The following is a 25,395-nucleotide window of genomic DNA, read 5'->3' as shown; positions in this document are numbered from 1 at the left end:
TTTGCATTCGAAATTGTCGAAAGCTCGAGGAACCAGTATAAAAGCGGCTTTCGATTACGCCTAGTTGTTACGATTCTCGACGTTACATTACACTGGTACCTCGAGAAGTAAACTTGCTCGCGCTAGTGCAAAGAAAATATCTACCAGGCTCCGAATTTCCTTTACTTTCCAATCATACATCAAGTTGGTATGCCGTCGGGCATAGCAATTGGAATAATCCGAAGGTGTTGTTATTATTGGTGAGATTTATTAGTATTTGGATGCCGGAAGTGTGGCGCTGAAGGTCGAAGAGCGCCGAGACGGCCTTGCCGCCGGCTGTGCTACTTTCTCCTCGGTGCAAACGACGGGGCCCACGCGTACGTTACGTTACACTTACGCACGAAACAATGCGTTCCATAAGCTCCATTACCGCAATGGAACAGCTGACATAAGCCCCCAAATTACACTTTTCCATATTCTAGTTATTAGTAAACAATTCCAATTACATTAGCCTGCCTTCTGGCTTTGTGAATAACAAACAAAGCCTTGGTTTCGCAGTGTGCTGACGGCACATTCTCTTTCCATAGTTAAGTATTACTTGTTCGGTTTTGTAACAACTGTTACGAGGAGACAGTAAACAACATCATTAAATTCTGTTGTTAAGGAACCTACTAAATACTATTAACCCGGTTAAATTTCTTAAGGACCCGGATTAAGTAGTTACGTAAACAGGGATAAATAATATCGTGAATAAGTTCAAATAAAGCTGAAATTACTCTACAGGCGCACACTCTCTCAGTTACTAAAAGGTGAGTTGGAAAACTTGGAAATGATCCTTCATAGGTTACGCTTCACGTTAGCCTATGAGTTCACCTTTGAACCAAGTATTTGGGTCTAAACACATTTCAGAAAATGGTCTGTGTCTCTCTCCTATGAACAAAACATGAAAAATTAATGACCCGGGTACATATATATTATCACGCTTTTCTAATTCAAGTCTCAAATATTTTTTTTATTATCCCGCAGTGCATTTCAAAAAACTTTGCGATGTCTACAGGAAAGAGCTAAGCATACAATAAACTGTCTATGACCCATTTTTGTTTTGTTAACGATGTGGGTAACATTTTTCGTGACAAGTAAAATACTACTCGTGCTAAAATTACAAATAAAATCTGTGTACGAGAAAAGTTTAACAAGTTATAAATCCCGCGATACGTTGCAAGAAGAAGACTTTATTATACAATTTATACATGACCCAATGAGAACATTTAAAGGCTAAATACCCACGTACCTATTATTTGTTACTAGCGTGCATTTAATCCGTGCTTAATCGTAGAACCATCGTAGAGACGTCATCTTACGAGTACCAGTCGCCTAATGTGGCTAGCTCGATTGGAGATGAATAATAAACTGCTGATTTAAATGCGCTCCATACTAACCGTTCAACTTGGAATACTAACACTTTAAAATACAGGCCTTATTGCATAACTCCTCATAGCTGTCCGATCATTGGCTTTAATACCTACATCTAAGTAGGTCACACTGAATAGCCATGTAGCAACACTGTCAAATGAGTCCAGTAAATATTTGGCGAAGACGTAACTGATTTTAACAAACAAACCTAACGCCATAATGTGAATGCTAAAGGTTAATAGGGCACTACAATCGAAGATGGCAGATTGCGACAAACTGTAAAGCTCTTACAATATACGAACAAATCGTGTGTCTGTAAGAAACGCTACCGTTCATTTTATAAACACAGTGTATTTATTTTCTTAAACAATTCTTGATGAACAATTTATTTCTTATAATGCTTTATAAATTCCTAAATTACGCTTTGTTAATATTAATCTTCTTTTCTATAACAAGGTTGGATAATTCTTGATAAACGATGCAATCAATAAAATAACTGCTGCAAAGGCGATCATGCGATTGAATGTTTCTTCTACCAATTATGTATACAGCAGTTATCCAATAACTTCTGCATAGTATCACACTATGGAACCGCAATTATAATTCGTGTTCATCACACAATAAAGTTCACAGTCATTCAATACTGTTACCTTTATTGAATCAAATCGATCGTGAATTAAATTTTACTTTCAGCTACCGTGCGACATCTGACCCCTTATAAAAGTAAAAGTACGTACCGTCGTTGAGGAGTAAGAGAGTGGCCCAAGTCTTACCTGGAATAAAGAAGAAGATTCATAAATATGTAAAACAATCATAAAATAAGCAGTAAGACATGTGGTCTGTTCATGTAATATTCAAGTAACAATGAGGAAGCATATTATAAAGTCTGTTGGCAAGCGACTAAATAGGTGTAATGCTATTTAGTTGTGATTAAAAGTTAAGAGTAATGGTAACCATACATACATACAATTCGGTGTTCGATAATGCTATTAGAAATTTTCTTCCATTAATAACGTCACAATGTGCATGTGCAATGTCACGTCCTTGGAGACTATTGCAAGTTAGCGTTTTGTTGTTAGTAATTATTATGATAATTTTATGATAACGTAAAAAGCTCGGAAAACTTTATTCTCGAAACTCGTTATAAACACCATTAATTTTATATGTGCGCGAGGTATGCGATGGGCGAATGGTAACCTTCGTAGATGCAATGGAGTGGATTAACTACACCTACAAGCCGAAGACGTAACTCAGTTCATATCGTAATAAAGCGCAACTCTATGATATTATACTCTGATAATTTATCTAACGTGTAGTTTAAAAACGAGTGCCAATTCTTATATTTAATTGCAAGGTCTGCCTATACTGGCTTTTAGAATATAACACTCGCTTCGAAATGTAGTGGGGTTGGCACTTAAAATGGTGACGATTGTCAGGGCAGAGGGCGGGGGAAGTGGTCCAATGTGTGGGACACATTGTGCGAATATGGCCGTCGCCTCGTCTTTACTAATTGCCTGTTATTCTAACTTAACGCAACAAATGTGCAACATCCGTTCTTCATTTATGTTTTTTTCGGCTAATTACTTTAAATTGAAATGTCGCTTAAAAGTTTTGTATCATTACTTATTGCTATTTGGTACGTATTTAAACAAATACGTACCAAATATCAATAAGTAACGATACAATACGACCGATATAAATATATACGACCGCGATGTAATAACAACACTCACTATGAGGAAAATAATTAATCGTAGGATTACGTCGAAGGTTGTGGGTGTTGTTAAATCATGAGGTTCTTGATATGCGGCGAATTGAACTGTACCGGGGGTTTAAATCATGTTATTTATGGCAGCGACGTCGAGATCAATTTAAAATCTGTTGTAGTTTCAACACTGACTGAGGATTTGTACAGACACGAAACTGTTAATTTTTATACAAATATGTAAAAGAAAATATTTGCATTGAAAACAAGTTATTTGCTACTAATATTACTTGTTCAAAAGGTTGAATTTAATGCTTCTTCGTATTAAACCGAGAAAGGTAAGAAGCAAATGCAATTCTCGTGTATTCCTTTTATTTTACAGGCTATAAAAAGCCAACAAAGGACATCGCCGGCAATGGTTCCAAGTCGATTATCAGATACGGTGGGCACAGTGGCTAGTTCTATTACAAGAGTAGAGAACAGCCCGGCGATTACGAGTAGTTTCACTTTCGTTGGCGCGATGCGGGTCAGTGCAGTGCACCGATACGGCCTCGGTGCAAGCGTAGGCGAATACATGCAATACTTCCACTATGGAATTTAAATTATGTAGTTCTTGCTGTTTAAATATTCGCTAAGATAATAGGGAAACTTGTTCAAACTGTGTCTTCTTTGAATTGCAAAATAGATCATAAATAAAACGCAATTAAAGCAATGCGTTGAAATTGTCGTGTGAACGTTTAGCGTATACCCAAGACACACGACTCGTTATAGCACTTCACAGAAAACGCCTCCGGATGCGGCAGTTAACGATTATTTTTAGCCATTTCTGGTTAAGATATTGTAAATAAGCCGGCGACAAAATACAAGTTGAACAAACTGCCACAAAACAAGAACTCGGGTCGTTATTATCTCCAAGCCTTGGCGATAACATTTGAACCAATTGAACTAGTTTTGGATGCCTATGTTATCAAATTGCGTCAAATGAATGTTTTTCTTTTACATCCAATAGTCATTTGAGGTCATTTCATTTATTGCCCCCATATCGCTGAGCAACTACTTGGAACTAAGTTTTAAGTTTAAAGTTATTATTTGTAAGTAACTAACTGAACTCGTTTAGGATGGCTAGCTTATCAAATTACGTCAAATGGATGTTTTTCTTTAAGTAACAATGGTTACTTTAGCACGTAGGTCTAAATAATGACTTTAAAATAATTTTATGTTGTATGCCGCTAGGTAGAACTATGTATCTGCATGTGGGTGCTTGTATGTGCGGTTCGTTATCGCTTTCCACGGGGCCCGGCTCTAATGCATCGAAGCATGGCTTTCCGCATTATGCCATAGACCACCCCGCTTGTCACGGTGGTGACTCCTCACCCAGCTCGAGGGTCTCATGTTGTAATGCATTACGAAACATGTCAAGCGTATTACGAGGCATATTACACCGGCATCGAAGAAGTAAGTTAAGGACGTTATAAAAATAATGACTTATTTTAGTGCATCCTAAATTATTTTAAAGCAATCGTAATCAAACTCTAACTTTATTTATATCGCTTTCCGTAATGAAAAGTTCCCTTTCGCATCATTACAAAAACAAACGCAAAGATCAAGATGGCTAAATTACAGTCCGCCAAGTTGGCAGATAGTAACAGAGACGGTATATTTCATGGACCCTTGAGCACGTAGGTAGAGGTGTGCGTTACGCCGGTGAGCACCGATTTGATGCAGCGAGGGCGAACTCTACCTGCTACCTGTTATGGAATTCACCTGTATCAAATTAACTGAATAAATAAATGTATTTACGTTAGTTATATTACTGGCGTCTGGCGTACTGTTATGGTGGTATCACGCTTGGATAAGTACGCAGTTCGTTTATTGTTTTTCTAGTACGTTCAATAATGGAAAAACAACACTAAAATTTTGCATACTCATAGTTTGCTACGCGATTACGTTTGTGGAATTAAAAATATGGCATTCGTCGAGTCACGTTTTCCTCGGTTGTACTTGATTTTCTTTCAATCTCAATCTTTAAACGAGTCGGTTCTGGTTCAGTGGGCAAGTTACCCAAGATGATGTTTCGAAAACATGAGAACAGAAAGAAGTTGACGTTTAATGGAACCAACGCTATGAAATGGAGTTTTATTTTTACTGTGGCGTTTTTGCCTGTTCGCTTAATAACTGGCTCTGAAATATTGCCTACGATAGAATATTCCATATATACCCACAAGATTACGACTCTTAGAAATTACTCGACTCGAAAATAAAACTCGTATTCGACTAAAGGTGGCGACTGACTTGTAACATTTCGGTGTAATGTAACGTGATACAACCCGAGCATTACAACAGTCAGTGCAGCGAGCCGAGCCGCTCGACGCGAGCACCGCGTGCTCCACTCGGCTGTCGGTTTTTACGCGAATCCCTTTGAGTGTTACAAAGGTGGCGACTGACTTGTAACGATCGCCGTGAACGATACATTACAAGCAAATGTTACAAGTCAGTCGCCACCTTTAAATTAGGGTGTTTAAAAGTATTAGGTAGGAAACACATTTCGACTTAAACTTGCGTTAAATACGTAGTTATCTATAAACGAGGTATATTTGAAAAAGATACCGGGTCCCTAGATACCGCGTCCGATACAACGACCCGCCTAACACCCACTTAAGTATACCTAACTTCGGAGGCTTAAGAGGATACACACCAAGCAGGAAGCTGCGCAAGACCTTGCGCAGTTCAACGGCATTGATGACGTCGCCGTACCCACGCCTTCCTGCTCGCCATGTGCTTCCGCACTCGGAGAAAACTGACCTCTAATCTATGCCCCGTGCTCCTCACCTTTAGTACTTATAGGTTAGCTTTGACTAGTGTGCCAGTTTGTGCATTATGCAATTATGTAGTAAAATGCATGATTGAACATAGTCGGGAAGTGTTAGAATGTCTGCAGGTAAAAAAATATGTTTATGTATAAGCGCGGTGCATTATGTAAACTACTTGTTCATCCAATGGACAGATCTGGTCTAACGAAGCGGCTTACGTGAGCAAATAACTCGCGAACGCGAATGCGACGCGGCGCGGCGCGGCGGCCCAACGGCATTCGCGTTCATAACGAGATCGCCCACGTAGGACACTTCCATAGGTATAAAAGGATTGATTCACCCGCGCCGCGCCGCTTCGCCGTTCGCGACTTATTCGCTCACGAAAGCCGCTGCGTAAGAGGAATATAGTTTCATTATATTCATCATCATATCAGCCTTAAGGCATGCACTGTTGGAAAAAGTATCTCCCAGGCACCTCCTTGGCTTTCCTGCGATTAATATCAGGTTGTCAATTAATTTATCTTTAAGCCATAACATATGGCCCATAAGGTACTGGCCGAAGCGGTACATACACTATAAAGAAGCTCGCCAAGAACTTCTGCGCGAAGGCAGAAGTTACTCGGACTGAACGTGCTTTTGAGATTGAGTAAGGAGGACAATGTTCTCAAAAGGAGTCATGTCCGAAATCACGATGGATTGTATGACACTTGTTATGTAAGTGAGCGACACTGACCTACCGGCGCGGCCGGTCGTGCCACTTTCCTTTCATTATTGACACACATCTTGAAACGGACAACAACCTATCACCGAGATCGCTACGCAAACAGCAGATGATGGTTGCATTTTATGAGCGATGCATGTTTTATCCACGGCAACAAACGATCAAATTAAGGAATCGAGGCATAGCTGGAACGTTGGGAGGCACCGGATGATGCATCAAGTATATAGTACAATAAATACTTTGTTACATTATAATCTGACCTGACCACTCGCAATACCTATTTTCATGACTGTAAACAAAGTTTCCTATATTGTCTTTGGTTATATCGTACATATTTTGCATTATATACCGACGTTTGAAGTCGACCTTTTTTCGTGTCGTCAATGGGAAAACATGTTTCCTTCAAATGCAAACGTTGAATGCATATTCAACTTTGATGTCGGTGCGTCAAAAATATGCGACTTTTTAATTTCTTTGACAAGTGACATAGACAATTTGATTTACATTCTTCGTCTATTCTGTGATTATATAATAGTTTTATTGTCTACCACGCAATAAGAAAGTCCTTCAGTTATCATCACGACACGATCCTTGTGGGTGGTTTAGTTAACGACTGTTGCAAAATAACATACAGCAATTATATATACGTGACGCAAAACGCAATAAGAACCGCAGCCGCTTTGATAAGCATCTTACTAAGTATCTATTCATAATTCAAGTACCTACCCTTTGTAAGACTGAGTAGAATGATAATTGTTGGTTTGATAAACAACTTGATATACTGTGGCCACGAGCAATTAATTGACATTTATCTACATGACAACGTCAGCATCACATACTACTTATATGTACATAGTTAGAAATAGCGGGCTAGTGTGGGTTGCGTTACTTGCATTTATGTATATCGCGCGATAGTGACAAGATACATCATTATGATTATGACTCACTACAACTTTAGATACTTAGTAAGAAACTGATGCTTAATTATTTCATTATCACGTATCTACAATATGCCTTCAGAAGACAAGATACCAGAAACTGTCACAAAACATTCTACTCTACTTTCATGTCTGCGCGCGCACTGCTAGGTCCCGGCAGGATACCAGCGCTGCGGCAGAAATGCTGCAGCACATGCTGAGTCGGCGCCTTTTCTCGACTACACAGTCGTGACAAAAAAATCCTAGTACCTAGTTAGTAATTAGTTTGTTTAGTATAGTAGACCTAAGTTTTAGTTTCATTTTTATTATAAGTTTTTTTTTTGTCACAAGAATGTTTTTGAAATAAAGTTTTTATCTATATATCTATCTTGTTATAGTCGTAAACTGTATATATACTGTTTTGTAGAATTATGTATTACTGTTAGATTACTCTATACAGAAACAAGCATGTCACAATGGCGATGGCGTCTTAATTAATTTAAATATTGCCTTCCGAGGTCCAAGGCGTCGCATAAATTAATTAAAATCGTGTATGGCTATGATATGACTAAACATGCTGTGTAAACCCGGATGCATGCATAAGTAAATGCTACAAATTCTACACAATGGACGGCTTGGAGACGCCGCGCTTCCTACGTTCGCGAGGTCAACAGATAGGCGTTAGCCTGGGCTTATGCCACAACGCTACAGTCTTGGTCGTATGTGTGCCCAAATGGCCGAGCATATCTTTACTTGATATGGAAATAATAATTTGCCGTTCGTTGCAAATTCACATCTATGCAGAAACACAGCACAGAAATGCAAAATTTAGAGATAAATACAACTCAATTTGATAAAACCTGCGTTTCTAAGTCTCATAAGTCTAAAGCCGGTCTTAGGCGAAAATGCGCACTTTAGAAAAGTGAATTTGCAATTATTACACGTGCATTATTATTGCTAGAGACGTTAATGATAAAATTGATCAATAATTGATGTTACATCATTAAAATATCGTAAGACAATAAAGTAATTAAACCTCATTTGTGATTGTGGCACAAAACCGTTATAATATGGTTATTTCTTGTTTTGTATGCTTCTTTCCAGTTTTTTGTAATATCAGTTAATGTAAAAAAAAACTTGTGTCAAAGTTAATTCAGTTTCTAGCACGAATGACTCGAGTTGCCCCAATTAACCACTTACATAATTCCAATTGTTTCTAAGTGGAAATACTAAATACACACAATGGGTGTGCGCAATGCTGTTACATGGTGCGCCAGTTTACAAACAAAACCATTTTAATTAACCACTCCAGGGCGAGCTTAAAACGAGATTAATTCTTCGGGTGCGATGAAACGTGAAATGGGATGGTACTAAAAGGGGCAATAAAACGTGAAAAAGTTCGAAAGTTCGCTTCCTGTAGAGTGCATAAGATATCGCGACACGCGCGGATTACAATCGCAATCGCGTCACGTTTGTGCAACGGCTTACACAGTGAGCGCATACGCAAGATGACCTTATTATGACGCTCTTTTCGTAGTCAGTGTCGAGAGGATTGACAGCTACGAGGTTTCCGTGCTTGTGAGCTGCGTCCCGAATAGCCCAGACCGCTTAGCATGACTTGTGTTGTCGTGTGCAGTTCCATATGTCAAGCGTGACATCAAGTATGGAGTGGCGCGCGGTCTGTTAGCAACAACTACCGAGCGCGGGGTGTCGTAGGCGAATCTGCGGGCCTACCGCGAACCACGTTCGACGGGTTGCCTCCCTTTCACACTTACGTACGAATTTACAAGTGCGACAGAGAGGCAACACGTCGAACGTAAGTGTTACAACGACTTTTAAGAGGCTGTCAACACCCAATGTCCTTTGAAATTGATGTTACTTAAACAGTTTTTTAAGAAAGACTATTTGTTTTAGTCAAGTAAGAAAAATATATGTTCATATTAATTATATTTCAAAGACCGTGGTTGTACTCGATACACGATTGAACGAAATCGGCTCGATAGAAAATAATAGCAAAGATTGGTCTTAAAATCACAATTAAACGGTTTTATGTCTTTATTGTTTTGACTTATGGGTCTGCAATTAAAATCACAATTTCAAAACATTTATATCTAAACCGTGGTCGAGTTAAATATTACACTAATAATCCACTTTTTTTTATTAAAAAATTTTCTTATTATTCCCTTGCCCAGGCCCAGTAACATGCGACAGTGCTATCTCATTTACTCCGATACAAATAGACAGTGTGCGCGCTTTAGGTATTGACAGCCTCTTAAGATCGTCGTCGTTGTACGACCTTCTTTACTTTTTGCATCCTGATTTTGGTTCTTTGAGATAGTCTTAAGTGTTGTCGAAATTGTGTGGTAGGCTGATTCGGTGCATGCATAACGTAAATCGGTTATTGAAGCCTCGATCGGGTTGTGAAACTCGGCGTCGCCGGCGCCGAAGGTGCAAGCGCAGCGACAGATCCTCTCCGCTGGGCCGTATCATTACGAAACGAGAAAAGAAAGTTAAAACCGATAGAATGTCGCTCTGATCGCTTGTCAATGCTGTAATACATCCGCGGCTCCGCAACTCCGTGACGTAATTGCGGCTTAGCTTCTGTTTGTTTACATAGTATTGGGCACAGCCTCGTTTTGAATCAAGAACGGCATCTCATTAATGTTAATTGACAATATTAGATGTTACGATGACATTCAATGCACGTGTCCTTGAAAATAAGCATCTATGATGTCATGATCGTGTCACGCGATTGACCCTATTTTGAAAATAACTTGTTTAGTTTGTGGTGACTTCCTTGGCTCACTTAGCTTGGTAGCAATTAATATGATTGGCCAATAGGGCAATACATCTCAAACCTTAACTTCTGACATTTAAACAGAGTCATCATGTCGATATGAAACTATAGTTACACTTCCAGTATCAACATCATGTAAATTCGCGTGTAAATCTAGCGTTACCATGTTTTTTTATTGTTTATAGGAATTACAACAGGCGTAGGTCAAATACGATAAGGTAGACATAATGAGGTAAATAATATATGCATATCGGTTAGTGATTAGTTCTCTGCATTTTACAAGTCACGTTCATAAGCACACTTATTTTTATATTTAATAATTTACATGTAACTGCATTAAGTAATGTATTTAGAGATATTTATCTAGAATTGTAGACTAGACCGGTCAGCCGGTGACCCTCTTTCGGTGAACTCAACCAGAATCTCGAGTTGTTTTGCTATTGCGTAAGTTGATGTGTTTTACGAGTAATTATGTAAAGTGGTGGATCGCGAGGCGAAGCGAGCGAAACGTGCGCAAGTAGGTGGGCAGGCGGTGCCGCGGCAACGTATAAATGTTACACGATGTGCCCGATTCCGAGCGTGTTGCTCTGTGACGCAACGCTGTAGCGAATGTGTGCCAAAACTGCATCGAGTCTACAGCCTTAAGAGGCTTATGGTATCGATCTACGATCGTAGTTTGAAAGGTGTGATTATGTACTTGATTTTTTTGCTTTAAATCTAAAGCAGATTCAATTGATTAGACGCTATGAAGCATAATGGTTGCGTGTAAGTTTAGCACCAGATTTGATACTACATCTTTCAATGGCTTTTCTGAGAACTCTGAGAGTGAGAGAAGCTTAGCCTGGCACCGCAGTCGCACTTTAGGCGACGGGGCATTATCATCACAACATGTACAGTTTTAATAAGAATTTTTAAAAATATATCGATTTTCATATACGATTACAATAAATACGGCCCGATTCGAACTTTAAGATACGTCAAGTATTCGGTCTAGATACGGTGTCAGTGTCAAAAGTGACATAACCGATCCATATCGTATCTAGACCTAATATCTAATACTTGACGCATCTTTAAAGTTCGAATCGGGCCGTATGGGGTATGGGTGTTATTTTAGTCACCATGCAATATCATACTGAGCAACTTTTACTATGGGACGAACCCCGAAAACGGAGAAAAAATGAGACTGTTTCATACATTTTAGCTGGTCTGAAGTTGATATTTTGTATGGGAGAGTCCATTTTTTATCGCTATTTCTTATTGTAGATGGCTACAAAACAGCCTGTATATTCCTATATCATACTAATTTATGTTTTATGAAATTATTCAAAATATTATGATATGCTTGCTTTTAATTCAATGCAGTACATAACTAGTTCCGAATAATGCAATAACACAGGAAATTATTTAAATTATGAGTGTACTGCACTGCACACTATTTAGCAGTAGAAACATCTTACACGTTTACGTTCAATCATAATAATCGTAACGATCCACCGATGCATGAACGAGATTTATGCATCTTACTCATAACATTAACAATGCAAAACCTACGAAGCGTTAATTTGAAAATAATTGTTGTTTTTTAAGAACACTGAAGTTACGAGACAACACTAATAATGTTCGTAGTCGTTATCAGACGAGAGATAAGATAGAGAGTACAGTACCCTGTGTTTATGCTGTGCACTCTAAGACCCCCGATAAAGCATTATCGTTGTGTACGGGAACTATTTGCTTACTCACTCGTTAAATGGTAACCAACGATAAACCGTCTATTCTTTGTCTACGTCAACGACGTCATTGGAATAAACCTTTCCTTTGTTACTTTTATATAATGTAAACCGGAATTATATTACGGCATTTCCAAGTATAGTAACTAAGGTCTTCGTTCCTTTGGTTCGTTATATCACATACCTACCACTACAATGAATGAAGGGTTTCGTGTATATAACGCTGGTAACGCTTCTTGACGCCTTCAAATTCGTTATCGTCAGTTAATTTTTAGTTGCAAAATTATAAATCTCGGATCTCTCGAATGAATTAATTATAGTTTAGAATTTTAGTCACTTCCACATTAAAATTCATTTTAGATTTCTTTACCAATGAACATTTTTTTTATTATATGCCACTAGACAATTTACACAAGAACTTAAAGCAAAGCTAGTCGGACAAGTATAAGCCAACAAAGCACGTGTATACGTATTTACTTCTGTTGGCCGTGGACTGGCAACCAAGTGATTACGCGTGGAGTCTGTTCCGCTTGGCGCTCAATTAAGATGAAATAACGTCAATTTCCGTTGGCTATAGTACCGAATGACGAAGCGAAGTTTGACCAAGAATGAGGGATCCTGCAAGGGATTTGTATTAAAACCAAAGGCGCGCGTTCAATTTTATAAGGTAAGTTGATACTCGTACCTAATAAATTCTATCATCATGATTAGGATGTGTCTATATAAAGTTTGTAAGTACTAAACTTACACTACTTGCACTACGCTGAAACTTATGCGTAGTCCATGATGATGAAAGTGAAAAAGTCACCATATTCGTGAAAAAGAACATGTAACATAACAGTCATTGTAATACTTTGTGTACGTTGCATGAAGTAAGATAATGTAGAATAATATAAAGCAACCAAGATATACAAATAAATTAACGCACACAAGCGACTGCGACATTTACTCGCGATCATTCCATATGTAGTGAAGTATGATACACAAGAGGAAAAAACTCGTTGGACAATGTCGCTTGTCCGGCAATGAACCCTCGCATTTGCTCTGCCGAAACAATTAGCGGACCGGCGCGAATGCTGAGACCATGTCTATTTATTTTAATAAGTCCTATAACGGTCTGTATTGGTCTTTTAATGGCTTGACAACTAGAACGAACTTATTGTGGCTTCAGCTACAAATTGCTCCAAACGCGAGCCGCAGAACAGTGTTCCGTCCATTTCTGTTTTTCGCGCTGCGCACGGCTATCTGAGAATTCATATACACAATTCGATTCACGCTATTATAAAACCGGTATATTTTGCAGTAGACAACAAGTTTCTTTGGTTTGAAGGAGTCATAAGACAATTTGTTTTGTAAAACTAACAGAAATACGAGTCAACAGAGATAAGCACTACGCCGATTCGTCAGAGTCATCTTATGCACAAGTTGGTCATACACAGGATCACATTGTACACATAACGTCAACGTAATATAATTTTAATACCGAGTATAATTTGCTTTGAAGTATCTGTATAAGGTAATTAAATGTTCGCCAACCGGCACAGTAACCCAACATAATTCTAGGGTCAAAACTTAATGCTATAAATTAACATAATAACATCACCTGTTCACCTGGCGTAAACTTCCAAAATTCTAATTAAACATCATTAGCATGCACATAATTAAAACATTAAATGGAGCTCTTTTTAACATTAAACATGAATATTCTTTATGGAATTCTACAATGTTTTTACTTTAAATTGATGTGTATGTTCTATTTAGGTTAGGTATAATCAGCTGCTTTAACTTTTCCGTATTCAAACAATTAGTCATGACTTCATAGGTAGTTCCATCACCTATACAAATAGCGTACTATACAGTGGTTTTTGTAATGTTGTGCTGTTAATAATTAACGAAAAGTTTTCATTAGTGGCAAAAACGTTTAGGTAGAAATGCAAAATAGCAAGTTTGTATAAGTAAGCTCAACCAGATTGCTTTTATAAGTAATCGTTTGAACGTGGGTAGTAAGCCATTGTCGCAATCTCCGAACAGGGCCACGCTGACTGTGAAACCTCCAACTTGCCTCAAATTAGCGTCTAGAGTATATTTATGCCTCGACGCATAATGCCATCTTCACATTGAGCAACCGAAGAGCTCAAGGTAGGCCACATATTAAAAAACTAAACAATATTAACGCATGTTTGGAAAGCGCACCTTGGTGGCCGCTTGACCGTATTGGACATGCGTAGGTTCTTCTATGTGAGATATTTTTATCTATCGGCAAGTGTTACACGATTACACTGACTGCTTACAATATTGAGCAACATGACTAAAAGGCTGTATAGTGCATTGAAATGAAGGGAACAAAGAATTGACTCATGTCCGGAGCGCTGTCGCAGAGAAAGGAGCTAAAAATAGTACAGTGACGAGCCCGGGGCCGTTGGACCTGGCCTACGCAACTTGACTTATTGGCCTTTTGGCCCTGACGTGAGGCTTACCCAACGCAGGAATCGTTGCGCCGCTTCCCTTTGCAAACTGTGACCTCAGAATCCGCAGATTATGCCATATTCTCTTTATTAATTGTAACGAAATCTCGCATAAAAACGTTAGGGCTTTCCGTCGCGACAAACATCTGACAAAGCTAATAAATACGTAAACAACTAGACACTTTAGCAACTGGATTATGTGAGTTTTAGGTCGTAAATAACAAGTTCTTATTATTATTGGATTCTTAGTATTACTATTCAGTGCTATCTACGTCAAGTCAAACTATGAGTGTTAATTTTTAAGTCAATGACAAACGTGAGTGTTGAATGAATTATATTTTAATACTGTATGTACTTGATGCAAAGATAGATATTTTAAGTCTTTGCCTGTTTGTTACATCGCAACTTTATGATATTTGGCCAGTTATTTTTAATTATATGTTAACCGTTCGGATATTGGTTCAATAGCTATGTTTGGGTAAGAAAACTGAAGAATTAAAGCTAAAAATTGTCAAAAATAGCATGTTTCTTAACCCTTCTGATTTTAAATATAATATAATTTTCAGTTGTAAAATTTGAATAATTGGACGTTGAATATAAAAATAAAAAAGTAGGCAAACTAATATGTGTTAATAAGTACAGTATAGCACAACACTGGTACAAAACGTCAAACGAAAGCTTGCAACATTTGATGCCGGACGATTCATCAGAAACATGCTTCTCGAATTGCAGTGCAACGCGACGCGATAACAAAATGGCGCCTCGAATCCCACGCAGCATCGCATTTCGCCAATGGGGCATGAGAGGAAATACTCTAAAATGACTTATTGTACTAACGAATGCTGCGCTGGCACCAGCCGACTCCCACGACCGGCAATTGTTTACGTTGCACTCGAGGGTTTCTGCAACGTCTCGAGTGTTGGGAAACAACGACTCCGGAGCTAGGAACCGGCCGTTTGAGAAACCTTTCCAACTTTGATTGCGAAAAGTATGGAAAGCTTGTATTTACATATGCAGAATATGACAAACCAACAGCGTCATTGACACGAGTGTAAAGTAAACGAGAATTAATCAATTAGGAATCTTGCTTCTGTATTTCAGCTAGATTGCAGAAAAAAATATGGTTACGTACGTTAAAACATGGTTCGCGTTATCAACTCACGTGGAGAGCTAATCGAGTCACGTATGAATGATGATAACCTTCAAAAAGGCTAAGTTCTTCTGTGTACGAAAACCACACAAAAATTTAGGGACAAGAGGCCTCCTCTTAATTTTAAAACAAAAATGTCTATTATCGTTCCTAATGGGAATCTAAGCCCCTCTTCTGTGGCTCTTGACATAGCTATAAAAATATTAAATAGCGTTTTAACACGTAGACCGTTAATTTGTTAAGGCGATGTTAATGGCACTGAAAATAGACGGTTGCACGGTCAAGTCTAACCGCATCAAAACTACCCAGCCTCTTAACAAGTTCATAAAAAATTACTTAAGCATGACTTGAATAATTAACATTAAACACAAAGTTCTGTTTATCAAGTTCTAGGCCGGTCAAATAATCTACTTAAACCAATAAGAGTACATTAAATATTTAATATAAATTCTGGATACTCCTAATCACGTCACGGACGTTACAGAATCCATATTTTGTCCGAGTTTATCGTCTTGGGCGAACTGACGAACTTTCAATTATATTATATTACACCTATAGGTTTATCCAATATTCGGAAGATTATAACGAAATGTCTCGTGATCCTATCAGAGACAAAATAAAACCTACTACTACGTTTCTACTTTTTGTCGGTACAGCAGAAAGAGAATTAGTAGAACGTTTATACCTATTTCAATGTGTTCAGACTGTCAGTAGAATCGAAGGCACCAAATGTCAAACGCACCCACCCAGCAGGGTGCCTAGCGAAGAGAGGTGTCGCATTGTAAAACAGGGCACTATAATTCCGATGTGACGACCAAGACTACTACAGGAAGGTACCAAAAAGAGAGTATACAAGCTAACCTTACTGTTTCATCAGTTTCTGTGAAACAATGGCACTTCAAACGCCCGCATCTTCTCTATTTTAGGAGGAATGTATCGGTTTGGTGTAATGTATGGTAATGCGGGTATTGCGAGCGTGGCGCGATCGCACGCTCCGCCGCGCCACGTGATTACACGCCTTACTGACCAACTAACAACCATCAAATGCACTAGGCCGAAAATATACTGATTGCAATTGTAGCCAATACAATTCATACGTTACATGCTATTGGTATTAACATTCTAAGTCCCCAAGTTACTTAGTCTGTATGTCTGTTTTTACCGATCTAGATGGTAAGTACTTTGAATCCTAAAGATCACCCTGATGAAATAGAAAAAAGCGGCCAAGTGCGAGTCGGACTCGCCCATGAAGGGTTCCGTACCATTTATGACGTATTAAAAAAAACTACTTACTAGATCTCGTTCAAACCAATTTTAGATTTTTCATTCTGTTATTTTAGAAGTTACAGGGGGGGGGACACATTTTTTCACTTTGGAAGTGTCTCTCGCGCAAACTATTCAGTTTAGAAAAAAATGATATTAAGAACTTAAATATCATTTTTGAAGACCTATCCATAGATACCCCACACGTATGGGTTTGATGAAAAATTTTTTTTTTTTAATTTTATGACGTATTAAAAAAAACTACTTACTAGATCTCGTTCAAACCAATTTTCGGTGGAAGTTTGCATGGTAATGTATATCATATATTTTTTTTAGATTTTTCATTCTGTTATTTTAGAAGTTACAGGGGGGGGGGGGACACAAATTTTTTCACTTTGGAAGTGTCTCTCGCGCAAACTATTCAGCTTAGAAAAAATGATATTAGAAACCTCAATATCATTTTTAAAGACCTTTGATGAAAAAAGATTTTTTGCGTTTCAGTTCTAAGTATGGACAACCCCCAAAATTTATTGTTTTTGTTTTCTATTTTTGTGTAAACATCCTAATGCGGTTCATAGAATACATCTACTTACCAAGTTTGAACAGTATAACTCTTATAGTTTCGGAAAAAAATGGCGGTGACATAATCGGACAGACAGACGGACATGACGAATCTATAAGGGTTCCGTTTTTTGCCATTTGGCTACGGAACCCTAAAAATAGTATTCAGCGTCTACTTATACTTAAAGTAACTTGTCAATGTGTGGGATTTCTTGTTTCGATATATTCTATTATCCTCAACATACATGATGCCCAAATAACTTAGGTCAGAAGTTAAATAACACGTAAAATGCTGAAGCCGATCGAGATTGGATTTTCTAAACTAATCATTGAAGACTAGTTCTTTACATTTATATACCTACTTCAAGCAAATTAACTCTAAAATGAACAGACAGCTAAGAGAAGAAAATATCTCTCAATATTTTCAGTCAATTTTGCAGTCGTTAACATCAGTGTTCAGGGTAGAAGATCCCTAGCATTTTATCTGAGACACCTACCATCAATAGTAAAAGGACAAAAGAGACTTTCACAAAGGGCTCTTTGTGGTGCCCTACGAGGAGTGGTGCAAAAAATATACCCAACATAATGGAGAGCGGTGGTGTGTGTAAATAAATATAAGACAGGTAGACGGTTGTAGGTGTATATTTATAGAACTGAACGGTCCTGAGCAATTTTTTTTGGAGTTCGAATCTATGGGCTTTGATGAAAAAAGATGCACCTTTCAAATTTCCCACTGGCAGTAAAGTTTGTAATCAATAGACGTTTGGAAGAAAATACCATGCTTTTATTAAGAGTACACCTTATTTATGAACAATTTGTACAATGCCTTAAATTTAAAGGGAAGTTTAGAGGAAAAATGCTTTACTGGCGTAGTTTTAGCGACAATAAGTAATTATGATGTAAGAGGGTCACAAAATGAAGTGTACCTACCAAGTCTTGATAAAGTTGTAAAATTATAAAGAAAAATCATTTCACCAAAACAGCATAACCCTAACAGTAACAAATTAACGTCCAAAACCTAGCACTAAACCTCAGCAGTATTTTATTTATGATATAATTATGCACAAAGGTTTCACTATAATTCTTGTTTTGCTATTAAACTACCCAGACACGTAGTACATTACTGGTATTCTGTGCTTGCTTCGTTAGGTACAGAAACCCGATTCTATTAAAACCATTCAGGTGCATAACATCGTTATAAATATGTATACTGCGTAAGCATGTGTGCGTGTCCAAATGTAAGCCAGCAACCCCAGCAACAAGTGTCTTCCATATGTAAAAAACCACAAAAACCCTGAGCAGGTAACATATGATAGGAGGATAGGAGCAAACGATTTATATCTATGTGAATTGGCTAATAGAACCGGTTTTCCCTCGTCACTGCAAACGGGTTTCAAAAGTTTGTCAGAGACAAGCGATAATAAACTTTATTGGTACGACGCAGGCTTCATTTGAGACTCGAATGATGACTTGTTTGTGACCCCTTAACATCGTCTGTTATATACCCTGTCGGGCGGAGATTACTCAACTCAAGGGTTCAAGCAGATACAAGATACGAGAGAGGTAAGGTAGGTACCTAACTCTACTAACTTAACCCACGAGATATTAAAACAAAATCGTACGTGCGTGTCTCGTATTTATGAGTGAATTTTGTAAAGGAAATTAAATTAGTATTTTAATATAGGTATAGCAATAATAACGCGTCTAATTCAGCCAAAAATGTCAAACTCGTGAAAAGGTCACGATAATAAAAATGGTTTTATTAGGCCATTTGCTTGCAAGGCTTTACATTTAACTTAGAAATAGGTCGCTATTTCAAATTTTTCATGAAATACACAGTCGATTCGATACATATTGGCCGTGTCAGGTAGGTGGATACCGATTTAGGTACATGTGGTACGGTCAGCATCAAAAGTAGCGTAGCGTATCAGACTGCGTCAAAGGCATAGATACTTTTGACACATTCTGATAGCTTTAACAAAAGGAGATACTTTTACAGGTATATAACACAAACTATTGAAGATACTTTTGAAAACGAACTGTCGAGATAGAACGGTTCTATAGGTAGGCATCTCTATTTGGAAAAGTATTCGAGGGTACTTTTGGCGCGTTGTTTCATATGTTACCATTGATGCTGACGTGTCTTTTTATTTAAAATTATTGAAAAACGCTTTTAAAAACAGTTTATATTACTTTATGAAAGCAAAATAATGTAAATAATCGTAGGTAGGTAATATGATTTATATTTTATTACAATATTTGCCGTGACTTATTTTTCAAAAGTGTTTGGTTCAATAAAAATACACGTCAAGATCGCTTACCTTCTTTCTAATGGTAAAAAAACGAAGTAAGTATAGGTAATCGTACTTACGTTTATTCCTACCTCCGTATTTAAATTATTGATATAAACTGTCATACTTATTTATGTATTCATCTATAGATCTACTACATACTGAGTCTGTAATTTTTTAATGATCGTGAATTAAAAAGTTGGGTAGAAAGGTGATTTTTACTATTACTACTATCACTTCTAACTTCTAGATAGGAAGATCTACTTAGTCAGATCATAAGTTCTGTCACAAAGGTTTTGACTGATAAAATGTGATACTAAGCTTTTATTAAAAAATGTTAGCCATGATTTGAATGCTTGTTTTATACTGATCAAGGCGTAACATACCTAATTAGTTTAAAATTTAGATCGCGACTTTATTTACTACTTGTTTACTTTGGAATTGTCGTTAGAAGCGAATACTCGGCTGGATTGTGAAAAAAAATATACTTCACAAAAGAAAGTAAAAATCAGTGTAACATTAATAAAATAGGTACAATTGTTTATTTGTATGAATTTACTTTGTTAGAGCATAATTTCTGCACCTGCATTTGTCCTCTAACAAGTCTGTACTTCAACAACTAATAACCCTTCAACTTAGGGTACTTTTCAGTAACACGCTTAGATTTTTTGCCATACAAAAAGTACATTTGGTAAAATAGCAGTATTTTCAGTCCAATATAGGTACACTAACTATATATTAAAATAAATATAAAATACCCAGCTTTTGCGTTATGCAAGATTCAAGAATGTGATAAAAGAAAAATAAATAAATAGGGATCAATATCACCTTGAACAGGGAGCGTATTATTTGCATGTTTATTTATAATATTCAGAATATTACATACAATTACGTCAAAATATATTGTAAGTAATTCGGCATTAAACAGCTTTCACACCATATACCTACATACATTATAAGGGACCTATAAGTTTTTTATAAGTAAAAATCTTTGTGACAGAACTTATAACTTGACTAAGTGGTATAATGGAGCATACCTATCAAAAACCGTTCGCGTCCTCCGACTATATTAATAGGTACCTAAATAATTTTTGATTTTGATATAATATCAAGTACTATTGTTTCATACTTACAGTTTAAGCACTTATTCTAATATCAACCAAATTACAAAAATAATATAATAAAGGCAGGTAGGTTTATATACAATAGATAATTAAAATAAAATTAATCGGGCATAACACGAGCTTTAGTAGACTTTTAGGTAAGTACCTAGTTAAAAACATCCATTGCTTGAAGTTCTACTGAAACATTCCAGTAAAAGAATAGCTTTGACTATGTTTTATACGAATGTGTTTTATTTATCTAAGTATGTCTCTCGTGTTATTTTTTTGTACAACCGAACAATAAACAATAATGCGTAAAGCGCCTTACGGTACCTAAGGTAGGATAGTACCTATAAATGTTCGCGTGATAAGCAGGAATGGGAAATATAAATTTATTCATGTTTATAGGTACCTACGAAGCTTACCAAATATAGTAGCCCTACTCGGTTTAGGTAGTAGGTATAGGTGGTAAATAACGGTTCACACGGTCACTTGCATCGTTGCGCTTTCCAAAACTGATATGTCCACAATTTTTGACAAGTGATTACCTAGCAACAAGACACATGAGGTTATGATTAATTTGATTACAATCAGCACATATCCGATCTGGTAAGTAAGAGCAGCGACGCAGTGTCTGTTACCTGTAACTTATTTAATTGTGAAGAGGGTAACTATCAAACTCCATCATATTTGAAAGGTTGATGCTAGCGAAATCTTGGCAGTAACAGACCTCATGGAGAGAGGCATGCACGTACCTAGGAGTTTATGTGCATCATCTTGTTCCATTCGACTAAAACCTAACCGTCGAACACGTGTTGGATATAGAGGTTTCAAATTCAATACTAAGTTGATGCCTTCTTTTCTTTTTAATTATATTATATTAGAAGCAGGTAGAAACGTGTTTATTTTTTATTGTAATCGAACTTTAAATAATACCATGCATAGCACGTAGCAAGTCACTGTATTCAAATAAAACACACTGTTTACGAATTACATGTAGGTAATTTTGACAACTGATAACGTACCATTGTTATGAAAGTAAATTAAATTATATTTTATAAAACTTCATGACTGATATTTGACTAAGCGTGGATATCCTTGTAAACGTATTAGTAATATTGGCATTAGAAAGGTCGTTTTTTGGATACAAATGCACGTAAAGGGTTTTTAAGTTTTTTTTTATGTCTTGGTTATTGAGGGTTGTTGAGGGCAGTAAAATGTAAATGACGATAAAAGTAATATCACAAATTATCATGCAAAGATTGAAAAAAAATATTTCAACATACCTTCAAGAACATATCACCAAAGTCGTACAGCGCAGACTGATGCATTATGGCAGTAGACATTATTATAAACCAACTCGTCACTTATTCCAGATAATCTTGGTTTATAAAACTGTTTCACTGTAGATTTATTAGGTCGACGAACTCACTGTAATTTTAGGTTAGTTTTCTGAAAGTTCACGATATGTTTAACGAGAAATTTAAGGGAACTAGTAATGCAGTAAATTCGTTGCTTTTTTGTTTGATTGTTCGATGACCACAGATCAACTAGTTGGCCGCGGTTTTACTTTTTTCTTTCCACGATTGAGCCAGATAATTTTTTTGAACACAATTTCGCAAACGTAGCGAAAATGTACAAAACTGTCCTTTGTTTTCGAAGTCTTTCTTCACTTTTTTTCGCGTCTATACGGATATTCACAAATTTGGTCGAAAAACTGCGCGAACTGCATCGAAGTTAACTTAGTGTTATAAACTTTTTTCTGTTTCCGACTTAATACTCCAAAAACTTAGTTCTGGCTGGTATAATTCGTAAAATAAAAAAAAATATTCGCAGAGTCAACGCTCGCGCAAAACGCACCACACGTTCATTCCGTATCACGCTCGCTCGCGTACTGAGCCAGCTTCGAGCAGGTAAATTTTGTTTTCAAATCAAACAGCGCGATCACAGCGTTTCGGTTTCTGAGCGAGATTCGTTTTCCATTCGGGTGCGTTCGGGTGCTATTCGGCAGTATTCGGCTCTCTGTTTTGTTTTTGCTTCTCCCGCCACAACAAAACTCCCTCATCATGCTTGCCGAGTTATCATAATAATATACTTGTTAGTTACCTAAATGCTTTATTTTAACACTAGGGCAAAGTAAGAAAAACCATACGACATACGTTGAATATGAAATTGTTACACTAAGTACAATTTTGACATATTGACATTATCAACAGGTCCTTCAATATTGTAATTTATATGTTGCCTGTGTTTTCATTTCGTAAACTAGTGATGTGCTATTATCGTTCCGTCCAAATTAAAGGCTGTTATTGCTATTATCAGATTTGCGGAGAGGTGGTTTTGTGGGGATGTAGTAAATATGTATAAATAAAATACTGTAAACAACTATCTACGCTACTTAGGTACCTAGTACATTACATTGGTTTACACTGTTTACAGCAGAGCGAGGAGAAACAAAAAAAAATTTTTTTTCGTAGTTTTATATTATTTAGGAAATATTCACCTTCTTATCATTTAGCCATATGAGTTTATTATTTATTGTACCATACACATGTTTTGAATATAGTGGTAATCATGAAATAAAAACATTTTTATTATTGTATTATCCGTTTTTGATGAGTAAATGATAATTGTACTACTTATGTGATGACACAAAGTTTTGGATAAGTACGTCACAATTCTTGTCATAATTTTCTGTTAACCGAATGTAAACTGTAAACTATCACATTTTTGAAAAATAAAGTTTTTAAAAAGTCGATTAGTGTCAATTATATCATATTTTTTGTCATTTTAGGAATCATTAAAAACGATTTTGTTCAAAAATGGATATGGCACGAACGTATTCTCAGCCAACGACTTCAGAAACTTGAACAATTGCTTTATTTTTCCAAATCCGGTTTAATTTATAGTATTAATTAGCACTTATTCATGGAAGCTATATTATGGGTATGAACTATAAAATATAGATATGATTCAAGGAAATAGGTAAATAGGTAGGTATACGACTCCTTATCATACGAGAGTTTCAAACTTAAATTATAACACTTGACTTAAGTACGTATAATATACTATCCTGGTGCTTTCTTTAAGAGGCTGTCAATACCTAAAGCGCGCACAATGTCTATTTGTATCGGAGTAAATGAGATAGCACTGTCGCATGTTACTGGGCCTGGGCAAGGGAATAATAAGAAAAATATTTAAATAAAAAAAGTGGATTATTAGTGTAATATTTTACTCAACCACGGTTTGGATATAAGTGTTTTGAAATTGTGATTTTAATTGCAGACCCATAAGTCAAAACAATAAGGACATAAAACCGTTTAATTTTGATTTTAAGACCAATCTTTGCAATTATTTTCTATCGAGCCGATTTCGTTCAATCGTGTATCGAGTACAACCACGGTCTTTGAAATATAATTAATATGAACATATATTTTTCTTACTTGACTAAAACAAATAGTCTTTCTTAAAAATCTGTTTAAGTAACATCAATTTCAAGGACATTGGGTGTTGACAGCCTCTTAACTTCCTGGGGCCCCTAGTACAAATTTACGTACATATTCCACAATTTATTTTCAACTTTTAACTAAAGGTTCTAACTAACTTCTGGGTCTGAAGAGGTTAACCGTTAGCGGCATTTCAGTTTTTTCTAAAGATTTTGTACAAAAAAGCTAACGGCCTGCTTTAAGTATATTGAAAGTAACTTCTGAGATGTCAAATGCGCTTTTCTGGGCTATCACCGCGAAAATCGAAGTTCGTCAATTGCGGGCATTTTTCTCTATCACTCTAATTACGTCACAGTAAGAGGAAAAGAGAAAGATCCACGCAATTTGTGAATTTCGGTTTTCGCGGTAGGCCCCCAGATCCTTTTGAAACGTTATTTTGTTTCTTACTATAAAAATCCTACACCGTAGGTGTGTACTGTGTACCTGATTAAACAGGTATTTTCTAACTATCAAATTGTGTGGTGTAGGGAGGTAATTAAAGTTACAAATTAAACGCGCAGAACTGTTTTTTTTATCTCTGAGGAATGTCCTAGCCTTGTCCTAGCCTCTCTGAGGAATGTCACTGTCCTAGCCTTAGTTGTAAACAAAAACTTATGCCACTTGTACCCCTGCAAAAAATATATACAAGCGAGCTTAACAAATATCTACCTACTTATAAGTATTAAATTTCGCCATCTGAATACAGAATACGAAAACTTGCTATTGAAGAAATAACTCGAACCGCCGGTTAAGGTTACGGTTAAAGCTCCACAACTATCAATTTTGGAGTAAAACAAAAAGGCGGTTGTTTAAAAAAGTTCGCAATTTTAGAGCTGGTTCAACCAGCTCCAGCGTAAACAAGTTTAAAATTTGAAACTTTAGTGCCATCGCATTCAGTCGCTTGTTGCTTGTAGTTAGTGCGAATAGGACAAGAAGAATGAGCTGGTTTTTGAACGACGCCCCAGCGCCCAGCATCGGCCATTGGAGTTGAGACGCACGACCAAGCGG

At 36.9% G+C, this 25,395-nt stretch overlaps 1 protein-coding gene across 3 annotated transcripts in view; it reads right to left on the bottom strand.

Annotated features, from left to right (window-relative positions):
• The window catches only part of LOC133525698 (protein TIS11), a 48,454-nt gene extending 25,648 nt beyond the window's left edge, over positions 1-22,806 (bottom strand). The window contains exons 1-2 of one of the 3 annotated variants that reach the window (XM_061862055.1): positions 22,189-22,806; positions 2,130-2,165 (exon numbers count right to left, since the gene is read on the bottom strand). In XM_061862055.1, the coding sequence (XP_061718039.1) occupies positions 2,130-2,165; positions 22,189-22,248 (96 nt within the window). In that variant the 5' untranslated portion in view covers positions 22,249-22,806. The remainder of the gene's footprint in view (positions 1-2,129; positions 2,166-22,188) is intronic. The other 2 variants (XM_061862056.1, XM_061862057.1) reach the window with 2 other exon arrangements.
• Between the last annotated feature and the right edge of the window lie 2,589 nt (positions 22,807-25,395).

Source organism: Cydia pomonella, chromosome 15, assembly GCF_033807575.1.
Source record: "Cydia pomonella isolate Wapato2018A chromosome 15, ilCydPomo1, whole genome shotgun sequence".
Taxonomy (NCBI): Eukaryota; Metazoa; Arthropoda; class Insecta; order Lepidoptera; family Tortricidae; genus Cydia; species Cydia pomonella.
The sequence above is the reverse complement of the archived record's forward strand: the minus strand, read 5'-3'. Positions and strand labels throughout refer to the sequence as shown.